The sequence below is a fragment of the Parambassis ranga genome, chromosome 7, assembly GCF_900634625.1.
Source record: "Parambassis ranga chromosome 7, fParRan2.1, whole genome shotgun sequence".
In the NCBI taxonomy this organism is placed as follows: Eukaryota; Metazoa; Chordata; class Actinopteri; family Ambassidae; genus Parambassis; species Parambassis ranga.
In genome coordinates, this window is record NC_041028.1 from 14,642,320 (window position 1) to 14,655,495 (window position 13,176).

At 40.9% G+C, this 13,176-nt stretch overlaps 1 protein-coding gene across 1 annotated transcript in view; it reads left to right on the forward strand.

Moving 5' to 3' along the window:
- vstm2la (V-set and transmembrane domain containing 2 like a) overlaps nt 1-12,376 on the forward strand; it is a 34,017-nt gene extending 21,641 nt beyond the window's left edge. The window contains exons 2-4 of the mRNA XM_028410045.1: nt 6,429-6,598; nt 6,834-6,878; nt 10,026-12,376. Coding sequence (XP_028265846.1) covers nt 6,429-6,598; nt 6,834-6,878; nt 10,026-10,475 — 665 coding nt within the window. The 3' untranslated portion in view covers nt 10,476-12,376. The remainder of the gene's footprint in view (nt 1-6,428; nt 6,599-6,833; nt 6,879-10,025) is intronic.
- Nucleotides 12,377-13,176: the final 800 nt, after the last annotated feature.

Below are 13,176 nucleotides of genomic sequence, written 5' to 3' on the forward strand. Positions count from 1 at the left end.
ACGTGCTGATGCAGAGAGAAGGGTCACACATGTCAGACTTTCATATATACACAATGATTTCTCCACACTTTTGTTTTGTTTTTTTGTTGTTTTTTTTTAAATAATAGACAATGAGCTTTCAGATGTTGAAATATGTGTTGAAATATGTACAGAATTATAGTTGGACAGCTAAGCTTGTGTAACAGTTGGCCACAATAGGGCCTCATATGAGGCCAGACATGACACATAGTAACATTTATGGTAATGAAACATATAGACATATTGCCTGACATATGACATTGTGTTGCGTTTATGCCACAATGTGGTACACTTTCGCTCAGGAGTCCAGGGTTCGAGTCTCCCTGACACTGCGAGCTGCTTTGTTATCACCTGCTGTTTTTACTTGCAGCTAAGTTTAGCCTAAAAATAACTGAAGGTTAGAGATTAAACACGGGGTAAAGATCTTATTACACACAAATTCAAACACAATTTACGAAAACCAGTCCTATCGTGTAGTCGCCGTTTTGGCCAATCCCCACAAGTACAGGGCAAGGGTTAGTATGCATGTTAGAGTGGCATATGGCCTTTTTGTACACATCACACTGCTGTACAGTATGTAGAGTCCACAGATATGCAGTAAATATATGATTTTGCCAATTGTCGGATGACATTATACATATAACACAGTGAAGATTTTCACTTGTCACAGCACCATAAAATGTAGTAGAGATAAAACATTTAGCAAACATAAATACAAAGAGATGAATAGACTGTCTGCAGTAACAGATTTAAAGATTCTGTCTCGGTAGGTTGATGTGTGTGTGTGTGTGTGTGTGTGTGTGGTTTGCGGTTTCAAAGCAACCATAATCAATTACTGTGGATATTTTTACAACATTATTACCCATCTACGGTGGCTGTTGATCATTTATAGCTGACTTGAAGGTGGCCATGCTCGTCACTGTTCCCCATGAGGAAAGGAGACATTGTGCAGATTCTCACAGGCTGCATGGTTTTTTTTATATGCATAGGACAGAAATAGCCACAGCTCAAGTCCTGAATTTCTTATTGTTCCAACTGGAGGCTCTGAGCCAGACAAGTGATGTAGTCCTTCAGAGAAAACAGAAGAGAAACCAGAATTAAGATGATGTAATTTCTATAAATATTACTGTAGAATGGCTTTAAACTGCTGTAATACTATGATGGGCTGATTATTAACAGTTTGTATTTCCCCACATATAGTCACAGTCATTCACTCATTCGCTTGCTGCTACTCTCAGACACGTGTGGTGAAACAAGAGATGCTTTAAGCACGTTAATCTCAAACTGCTTTGTACTACAAGGGCTTAGTTGTTATTCTGAGCCCTCCGCTCTCATTGTGTTTTTTTGTTGTTGTTTTGTTTGTGAGGAATGATGTGGTAATAATTTTCTTGTGCAGAGGTAGCGCCATTGTTGTGTTGAATTACAGGGGGGAAAAAATGACTCGTCCTTGGTGTTCTGGCTGAACCCTCTGGCTCGGGGAGCCATGTTCTCCTTTTAACCTTTTACATTTGATTAAGAGGGAAAACAGTGTTTGACCTGCGCAGTGGGGAGTCAGGCCGGCAGCTGGGATTTGGGCCAAAACAGCAGGAATCTGAGCTCAAGTAGAAGAGCTGGCAAACCCAAGGGTGGTGAAGGTCCACACATACTCAGATATTATATGCTATATAGATATATATGCTATGCATGTATGCATGTCGCTCTGAGTGGATGCACAAAAAATGAATTATGCAAGCCATGCACTGTGCATGTGCATAGTGTGAAAAGAATAGAATAAAAAAGAATATATATATATATATATATATATATATATATATATATATATATATATATATATATATATATATATCTTTTTGTTGTCTTTTATATGTTATTATTTAGCTGAATGTTTTAGGAGGGAGCACATGTAAATACTCAAGTAAAACAAAAACAAAACAAAAAACAAACAACTACAACTTCATTTTAATTTTACACACACACAAATCATTTTCCTCTTTTGCATTTTTACATTATTTTTGTATGCACTTCAATTTTGTACTAGAAAAAGACTGTGTGTGCTGACAGTCCTAATTAGTGTTCAGCTCACTATAGCTAAGCAAACACTGCTAACACTGCTGTCAAATTAAGACAACATGCCAAACACAAGCTTATATTAATGAAACACACTTAGACACGGCATACATAGTACTGAAACAGCCGCTGTTACAGAAACCATCTTGCAGGTTTGTGTGCCGGTTTAATTGCATCCTCCTTCCTGATGTGTCCTTGAATAAGATCAAACTCCAGCCAGCTCTAGAGTTGCAGTTCTTGCTGAGCCTGACCTCTGACCTCCCTGTGGAGGACGGCATGAGGAAAATGAATTCACCTTCTATACCCTGCAGGCCCTCGGAAAAGGTTTAAGGGCCCTCAGATGTTGAGATTCTTCGACCATCATGCAGTACCTTCAGGGAGACGACTGGTCTGGCATCGTTGTCATGCTGCACACAGTAGCAAGAACAAGCTTCAACTTATTAATGTGTAAAATACATCCATGAAGGAATATAGACCAAATTATTGTTGGATGCACTTACATTAGCCTGTTTACCATTTTAATAGGTAATGAGTCGCATTACATTGTAGCCACTTCCTCGGTTGTTATGAATCCATTTGAAAGCTCCTGAGAATACTGTGGCTGTCTTGATGCACCACCAGCCACCTCGCACACTGAACAGCATTGACATTCAGAGGCTGATGCCACCGACTGCCCGATCATGATGGATTCACATCGAGAGCAGAAAAGGCACGAAGAGGCTCGGTGTTGCCAGAGTATGAAAAAAAACTGACTGTTGCAGTAGTGCGTTGTGTCGATGAGAGGAGCGAGCCCGGGTTATACAAGCCCGCGGGCAAAATGCACAGAAGCAAATGCATGACGAGTCTCTCAATATCCTTGTTATGCGACTGTGAAATAACTTATGAGTACTGGCAAAAGGGATGTAGTGGAATATTTTTTTTAAGATATGAAAGAGCAGAAGGGGAAAAGTGAGCAGCTAAAAAGTTGTCTGCAGGCATGAATTCAAAGTCACTGCAGCAGTGGATAAATTTTAAAAAAAGAAGGTAAAAAATGGCCATGGCCACTGATAGTCACTGATAAGCAGTGAGAGTTTTTAATAAACGTTTTTTCAGGTAATCAAACAAGTAATCAAACGATTTACCGCACTGACAATAAATTGCAGCCTTACTGTTTAGAAGTGTCTGGGAGCTGCAACCTGTTTTCTTTGATGAGAGGGGAGGGCAAGAAAACCACATATGATTGGCTAAGGTAGAGGCCAATTTCATGGTAAACCAATCAGAGGCAGAGTGGGGCGGGTGTTCAGACAAACACATACATGCACACCAACGAAGAAGTCACGCATGGAGCTATGGTGAGTTCAGCCAATTGCAGTTTATTTTTGTGTGTGTGTGTTTTTTTTAAAACTTTAAACTGAAGTTACAACAAACATTACTTTTCCCTTGTTGAGAAAAAACAGGAATGTACATGTGGCATGTGCATTATGCCTACAGGAACAGTGTTTCCACGTCAGCAGGTCATGTTGGATTGTGGTTAATCACTGGTTGTGTATTTCAGTGTTGATGGGTGAAATAAGAGCCGTGTCATCTCATCTGTCTTTGGAGGTGCAGTCAATATCAATGTAAATGTCAAATCAATGCCACATATTGACTGACTATTTGTGATCATAGGCTTTATATCACATGTGATCAGGTGAAGGTTGAGTCGATAAAGATGAAAGGTTTTTAAGCCGATTTAAGTCTTTTCACTAACGTGTGTGTCAGCACTGACACTGACCTGAGCTCGCCTTGGACGGATTGTGAATAAGTGTGTTTGTTAGGTGAAGTGATGAATGTAAATGTGGGCGTAAAAGAATATTTTGGTGAAGGTATTTGTTTTAAAAAAATAACTTGTGTCGCTTGTTAAAAAGAAGAAGTCCCTTCTGTCTTTTTAAATAGTGTCGCTCATAAATCTCTCCAGACAGTGTGTTGCTGGGAATAAGATGTAAGTTTATGTTTAGGCCCCCAAAGAAACATCTCCTGCTCCCTTTTTTATCACAGCTGTAATTACTACATTCCAATTCTCAAAGAAATAAATGATAACAGGCGCCCCTGCAGCTTCCTCCGCTCACAGCTATGTGCTACCTCACACACTCCTTACTCCTCTTCTCACACACACAGCCTCATATTAATTCCTCTTTTTTTTAGTCTTCCGATATTTTAGCCTCAGACAAACACACACAGCCTTGCTCTTATAATTCAGTCTCTGTTGGTGATTATTTATTTTTTGAATCATTGCACACACACATATGGAATTTTCCATCTCTTCCCCTTATATATATATATATATATATATAAATGTCTCCATCAATGTGTCCATCTCCACGTCCCCTGCAGTAGATGGGTTGACTCTGTCTTGCCACTTGCTTTTGAGCTCTGACTTGCAGCGGTCCACTGTTTATCTTGGAGATAATGATAATGCTTCGGGGTGAGTAGACCTATCTCATCGCAGCCTTTTATGGCCTCAGCAATGACAGTGTGGATATTAGAAATGGCTGTTACTAACAGCACGTGTGTGAATTACTGTAATATAAGAGCAGCAGGAGACGATATGTGGTATCTTCTTTTTAACATTTTTTAAATACAAAAAGTGTGGGAATGATTTGAAAGACTGACCAGATTATCCTCTGCTGTGAGGTGTGTGTAGATTTCTTTGTGAGAATAATCTCTCCCACATTATAATAGATTTACAGATTTTCCAAATGTCCACAGAATGCTAGCATTATTGGGGCAAAGTGCCTGGATTTTGTATTGTGGGCTTTTCAGCTAAGTGGGGAATAGACAGATTAATAATTGCCAAGGGCAACTTCAGAGGCCCCATCTCTTACACAGCGGTTTTCATGTCTCAGCTTTGAATATTATCTGCGAGAGAGGGGCCGTGGGCATTGTTGCTGGCTCCGGCTTGTGTAATGTCAAATCAATACCTGGTGCGTTTCAGGTTTCACAAATGAAAAATACAAGCAGATCTGATCAATGTACAAGTGGGATGTATGACTTGAGGCTTGTATTGCTCTCGTAATACAAGACGGATCCATAGCACAGACTCACTGGATGAACAGGCCGGGATAATCTATGAAGTAAGATGAAAACTGGCACTTAGTTGGCAAATGTTTGTCTCAGTGTTATTGAAAGCAGATGAATCTATGAGTGAAGACAATTGGCATAAAAATAGTTTTAAAGTTCACAGAACATAGCTCAATGATTAAAGCACACAAATAAAGAGGTGATTTCCTAAACTACGACTGCTGTTTGCATATCAGTGCATGTAAAATCTGTCTGTTTGGAAATGAAAAGGTTTGAGGTTCATTATGTGAAAAAGGAGATGTTCTAACAAAACTATGATTGTTACCTGAAGTGTTGGAGCTCAGGTCTTAAGTAAAAGAATTGATCCAACATGGGACACAAAGAGTCTGGATATGAAAACATTGAAGGTTAGCCTTGTGTCAATGATTATATCCATCCACACTGTGTGAAAGAGCGTTATCGCAGGTCCTTCCTACCTGCTGCCGTCAGACTTTACAATCAGGTCTGCTCAAAGTAGACCACACATACAGTGGGTATGGAAAATATTCAGACCCCTTAAATGTTTCACTCTTTGTTATATTGCAGCCATTTGCTAAAATCATTTAACTTCATTTTTTCCTCATTCATGTACACACAGCACCCCATATTGACAGAAAAGCACAGAATTGTTCACATGTTTGCAGATGTATTAAAAAAGAAAAAGTGAAATATGACATGGGCCTAAGTATCAGAGCCTTTGCTGTGACTCATATATTTAACTCAGGTGCGTCCATTTCTTCTGATCATCCTTCAGATGGTTCTACACCTTCATCTGAGTCCAGCTGTGTTTGATGATACTGATTGGACTTGATGAGGAAAGACACACACCTGTCAATAGAAGACCTTACAGCTCACAGTGCATGTTAGAGCACATGAGGATCATGAGGTCAAAGGAACTGCCTGAAGAGCGAGAGAGACAGAACTGTGGCAAGACACAGATCTGGCCAATTTAAAGGGGTCTGCTCTTTCCATACCCACTGTATATATATATATGTATGTGTATGTACATTAATGTGGATTTATGTGTGTGTATTTTTATCTTATCTTATCCTATCTTATCTTAATGCCATTGTGGGAGGATGTGTTGTATTTTATGAATTTATGGCTAATACTTCCTAAAAAGTAAATGTTTATATCCATTCATATCCATTGTCTAATAAAACTTGAACTTCCCTTATGATTAATGTTTTCACCTTTTGTGCTATTTATTGTCATCCTATGATTGTTTCAGCCACAATAACCTGATTGTCTGTGTTTCTGTCCAGCCATGTTCACAGAGGTGCCGCATGACATGACAGCACAGAGGGGTCAGGATGTGGAGATGGCCTGCTCCTTCAGAGGGGCAGGAACACCCTCCTATTCACTGGAGATCCAGTGGTGGTACATCAGAAACCATCTTGACTGGACAGACAGGCAGCCGTGGACAACTAATGAAGTATGTAACAGGAACTTGTTTCCCTGATTAACTTTATACATCTAATACACAAACGTATATAAGCAACTCAGTGTGAAGACATCATTTGACTTACTGTACCACCATCTGCTCAGCTAGGATACTCCCCTATTGTGACACATGCACCCATATGTCTATTGTATTTCTATTTTAATTCTCTTAAAACAACATAAATAGTCAAACTGTTTCCACTCATGTTTGTTGTTGTTGTTCTTAGGTGGCTCCAGACGAGGAGATGCCAAAGGATGCTACAAAGATAAGTGTGAGTAAAGCTCTGCCTGCTGGTATTTTCCTGAGGAAGCCCTTCTGTTTGCCTTGGTGTTAAATGATTAGATGAGGAACAAAATGCTTATGATTACATTGGAACTCCTCGTCCTGGATGATCCACAGATGTTGTGATTATGCTGTATTAAAACAAAGATCTGAGTTTTAAGACAACACATTAAGATGCTGACTTCATCTTCAGTGAGTTTGTAGTGGTGTTGTCAGCCGAGGATAAGCCAGTGTTGGTGCTTACAGCCCACAGTGAGATTATAATGAACGCCCCTGCATGTTAATTTCTACAACACCAAATATAACCCTAATATTAAACAGTGAGGGGGGCATGCTGGGAAGCCAACAGTACCTTATACAGTGGGGAAAAAAAGTATTTAGTCAGCCACCAATTGTGCAAGTTCTCCTATTTAAAAAGATGAGAGAGCCCTGTAATTTTCATCACAGGTATACCTCAACTATGAGAGACAAAATGAGAAACAAAAATCCAGAAAATCACATTGTAGGATTTTTAAAGAATTTATTTGCAAATTATGGTGGAAAATAAGTATTTGGTCAATAACAAAATGTCATCTCAATACTTTGTTATATACCCTTTGTTGGCAATGACAGAGGTCAAACGTTTTCTGTAAGTCTTCACAAGGTTTTCACACACTTTTGCTGGTATTTTGGCCCATTCCTCCATGCAGATCTCCTCTAGAGCAGTAATGTTTTGGGGCTGACGCTGGGTAACACGGACTTTCAACTCCCTCCAAAGATTTTCTATGGGGTTGAGATCTGGAGACTGGCTAGGCCACTCCAGGACCTTGAAATGCTTCTTACGAAGCCACTCCTTTGTTGCCCGGGCGGTGTGTTTGGGATCATTGTCATGTTGAAAGACCCAGCCACGTTTCATCTTCAATGCCCTTGCTGATGGAAGGAGGTTTTCACTCAAAATCTCACGATACATGGCCCCATTCATTCTTTCATTTACACGGATCAGTCGTCCAGGTCCCTTTGCAGAAAAACAGCCCCAAAGCATGATGTTTCCACCCCCATGCTTCACAGTAGGTATGGTGTTCTTCGGATGCAACTCAGCATTCTTTCTCCTCCAAACACGACAAGTTGAGGTTTTACCAAAAAGTTCTATTTTGGTTTCATCTGACCATATGACATTCTCCCAATCCTCTTCTGGATCATCCAAATGCTCTCTAGCAAACTTCAAACGGGCCTGGATATGTACTGGTTTAAGCAGGGGGACACGTCTGGCACTGCAGGATTTGAGTCCCTGGCGGCGCAGTGTGTTACAGATGGTAGCTTTTGTTACTTTGGTCCCAGCTCTCCGGAGGTCATTCACTAGGTCCCCCCGTGTGGTTCTGGGATTTTTGCTCACAGTTCTGGTGATCATTTTGACCCCACGGGGTGAGATCTTGCGTGGAGCCCCAGATCGAGGGAGATTATCAGTGGTCTTGTATGTCTTCCATTTTCTAATAATTGCTCCCACAGTTGATTTCTTCACACCAAGCTGCTTACATATTGCAGATTCAGTCTTCCCAGCCTGGTGCAGGTCTACAATTTTGTTTCTGGTGTCCTTTGACAGCTCTTTGGTCTTGGCCATAGTGGAGTTTGGAGTGTGACTGTTTGAGGTTGTGGACAGGTGTCTTTTATACTGATAACGACTCCAAACAGATGCCATTAATACAGGTAACGAGTGGAGGACAGAGGAGCCTCTTAAAGAAAAAGTTACAGGTCTGTGAGAGCCAGAAATCTTGCTTGTTTCTAGGTGACCAAATACTTCTTTTACTGAGGAATTTACCAATTAATTCTTTAAAAATCCTACAATGTGATTTTCTACATTTTCTTTTCTTATTTTGTCTCTCATAGTTCAGGTATACATATGATGAAAATTACAGGCCTCTCTCATCTTTTTAAGTGGGAGAACTTGCACAATTGGTGGCTGACTAAATACTTTTTTCCCCACTGTACATTTCACCTGACATCCACAGGCCTTTCGGTGTGAGTGGGATTGTTTTTTTCTCGGATCAGGGACGAGGAGTTTTTTATGACATACTTTCTAATCCCATTAGAGGAAGTATTACATACTGTACATGCACTGTAGATTGTTGTATATTCCATGCTGACACATTTATTTCTCCTTGTCTGGATGATTTTATGCGTGCTCTGAACACCTATGTGGTAAAGGAGGACCCCCCTGCAGAACCACAAAGCCTCTCTCTCCTTCCTCCTTCCTCTGCTGCTGATTTGCTGTAATAAAGCACCAGCTGCGTTTTTGGGGGCTAAGTGTGTGTGTGTGTGTGTGTGGAGCCATGACACTGCAGACTATACAGCTGGAAAATCATTATGAGCTCTGTATATAATGGATGCTGGCTCACATCCATATTGTCAAACAAAAGCATGGCAGATGCTCTGATATACATACACAAACTCACAAACAAGGTTTCACAATTAGGTTGTAAAAAATTTAAGCAGGCAGCTACATATGCACAAATGAATGTGCAAACACACACACATAATCCAACATCTACCTACGTCATACGGAGGTGGGTGGGTGATAAATGAATCTGTATTTATATCTTTGTGCGTCACGCCTCATCATGTCCCCAGACTCCCAGCGGTGCTGCTCTGTGAACTTGCAGCTTCTTTACCTCCAAGATGTAGAATCTTCATGCGTTCAAGCCCATAAATAGAATTTGTTAGGCAGCACCTTTGCCTGAGCGTGTGAACCAAAGTGATTGGTGAGGATGAAGTGCGGCTGTGTTGTTCTTTCAAGCCACATGACATTACAAGCAACTACAGTACAACATCTGTGCTGTAGTTCTAGTTTGTATCTGTCAAAAATATATGTTTATTTTATATTGATACAAATTCAACCACTTCTATATGCATGTTGCTAACACCATTGGTGTAATACTTTAAATCGTATTGTTGTTACATGTTTGTAGTTGTTTCCTTTCTTTTCTTTGTTTACGTTATAGGAAAACTAGCAATAAAGCTAAATTTGAGTTTCCCCCCCCTAAAATACATAAATAAAGAACATATTGCGCTGGAGCCAGCAGATGGAGGCGGGGGTAGTGACAATCCAAGGCAAGAATAATTAGTTGTACTCACCAAAATTCTTTGTTTTTCTCCTCCTCAGGTTGTGAAGGTTGTAGGAAGCAACATCTCCCACAAACTCCGCCTCTCCCGAGTCAAGCCGTCTGATGAGGGAACCTATGAGTGCCGTGTCATCGACTTCAGTGATGACGCAGGCACCCGTCACCATCGCGTCAGAGCCTACTTGCAGGTGGTGCCGGAGAGCGACATCCTTGACGGCAACCACAACGACAACTTTGAGGCTGCGGATGACACCAAGAGAGGGGTGGGATTCGGGGGTGAGTCTCATGGCGTGGTCAGAGAGCACACTCACGGCCACCACCAGAGTCAGCACCAAGAGCATGGCAAGCGGCCTCCATCGTCCTCCCACCACGGCCACAGCCACGGCGGCAGCAGTCAGCAGCACAAGGCAGGCAGGGAGCTGAGGAAGAGGGACGTGGACAGTAACCACAGCCACAATGACTGCACCAACGAACCGAGCTGTGCACTGTAGATGCTTATTACACCTGAGTGATAGATTACACATGGATTGCATAACCTGATGTGTGTCACAGCATAAAAAGCTATTCTTCCCACACAGTGCCGGCCTGTGCACAAAATCCTGAATCCCTAAGAAATGTACAGTGTGGCTTTTTTCCAGAGCACAGGGCTGTAATCTGTGCAGGGAATGTAGCTTTTTCTGGCTGTGCATGGGTCTGGGTGGAACTGCTCACTGTTTCTAAAGCCTGGCTTCGTGACTTTCAGCAAAAAGGGGGTGGGGGGGTGAAGGGTGGGTGTCTGATGTGTAGATCTAGGCAGGTCCACTGTTTCTGGCCTCAGCACCAACACGACAAAAGACTCCTGTCTTACTATTAACCCGTGCTCTGTTCCACTCTTGTACTTTAGATACTGTAAATGACACAATCTACTTTCATGCTCACACACTTCTTCCACTGCCTTACTCTGTCTGTTTGATACTCCCTTAGAAAAAAAAAGGATGATACTGTACACTTTGTAACTGGGTCTGTCCCCAGAAAAAGAAGTCATTCCTTTTTATTCTGAGAGAATAAAACTACTAAAGCTTTTTATCTAGAGCACATAGCTTCATTACATCTTTTAATGGATATAAATGTGGTGCAAAAGCTGTGTACGCCCAAATATCCAGCAAGCTATTTCTCTCGGTGTTTGCTCACAGGGAGAAAGAAACATGCTTTCTTCAGCAGGAATTCACCAAGGTCCCAGAGCAGCAGTGCTCATCAAGGACAGATACAGTCTTAATTCATTTCAGTCGGAGTAAACACAGTGTAGTGTGGGGCTTTGGTTAAAAAACACATCACAGACTGTATTTTCCCCAACAGTGCTTCATGAATTTGCAGCCCAGGTTCAGTCTATTCATGGCTGAGAGAAATCAGTGGAATTGTTCCATGTGGACTTAATGAAACGTTCAAATCCATGCCACTAAATTAACAATAGGGTTTGGTGTGCCTCTGAATACTGAATTAATAAAATAAAAGCAGCTAAGTCAGAGCAGTGCTGTATTCCTCCCCCAGCTTAGCGATGTGATGCTCTGGCCCAGTGCTGATCAATCATTTAAAAAAAGCCTCAATCCTTTCCACTACAAGCCTCTAATCCACTCTGTATATATGACTGTATATTATCGAATAAAGTTAGTGCATGTTCAGTAATTTTCTTAAAAACTTTTTCAACCGATCACACACAAAATCCAACATTTGGTTTAAAAGAAAAGAATCACTCTGTTCTGATTTCTACTTTCAGCCCTGTCGACATTTCTTTCTGTTGCTTTCCTGCTCTCCAGAAGTGCTGTACAGACAGATGAATGACACATTCTCTTCATAGCTGCTCACAAAGGGGTTTCCCTGACAAATGCATCTTAGTACTTAAGCAGTGTTTCTTAAACTACTGTATGTGCAGGGCCGCAAAACATGAGTGTTAACTATATTTTACTCAGCCTGAACGTGTGTGTGTGTGACTCAGTCTGAGAGGCCATTTTACTGCTTTTATTAAGCTGTTATATGCGCTGTGATACTTCACATCTTAAGGGAGAAATGACACATCAATGAATAGGCAGAGTGAATGTGGATAACATACTGGATTATGCCTCGAGGAGTGAGAGTGAGAAATAAGTGTAACAACGGCTGTTGATTCTGCCTCAAAATACGGAGCCCCCTTCACTTTCCACCAGAGGAACAGCAGCACTCCTGTTACTGTGGGCTGTACAGTCTGCGGTGATCAGTGATTATTTTTCAAACCAGTACCTTTGATTTGATGTTTTGTAAAGAAGAGATCACTGTTGGAAATAAAAAAAAATGGGGGAAAATGTATATTTCTTCTAGAATGTTTGGTCTCACACTACGTGTATGCCTTTATCTAATGAAATAAATTGTATATGAAACATCTGCGAGTCTATGCTCTTTTATTTAGGGGAATGTCCACCTGAACAGTCACTGCACATTTACAGTATATGTCAAAAAAGTAATTAACATAGAGCATATATTTAATTTTTATGCAGTACAAAGACTGCGTAAGTGGTTTGATTGTTTTCTAATAATAAATATGTTTTTTCACATTTTTATGTGATGTGTAATGCTTGCAAAAACATCTGCCACAAATTAACCTCATTTGGTTACTTGGCAACAGCTCTGTAACACAATTGGGTATAAAATAAGCATTTAAGAGGAAAGGATGGGGAGTTATATATTGCAAAGTATATGGGTAACTTGTACATCTGTCTAAATTACTGTATAATAATTTAAATGGTCTGTATTTATAGTGCATGAAAATACTTGACCTCACATTAAAAATGATGTAAACACTGGGGGCAACATCAGGTTAAATCTTGCCCAAAGACACCAGGGCTGAGGATTGAACCTCCAACCTCATGGCTCAGGTGCTCTACCACACCACCAAGCTACGGTAAACACAGGTTTAATACACAGCCAAACCAGGTCATGTCTTTTTCAGGGAAGTCTTTGTTTGTTCAGGCAGCACAAGGCCAAACCACTAACTGCAGTCCCATGTCCTATTCCATGCGAGAATGGGAACCCTTTGATTTCCACACTACAGCAGCTGGCCTCTTCAGTTCCCATAAACTTTAAGAGTGTTACCAAAAGAAGAGCTGATGCAGCACAGCAGCAAACATGACCCGGTCTGTGCCTTTTTTTGAAGTGTGTTGCTGGCATCAAAATCAAACTGCT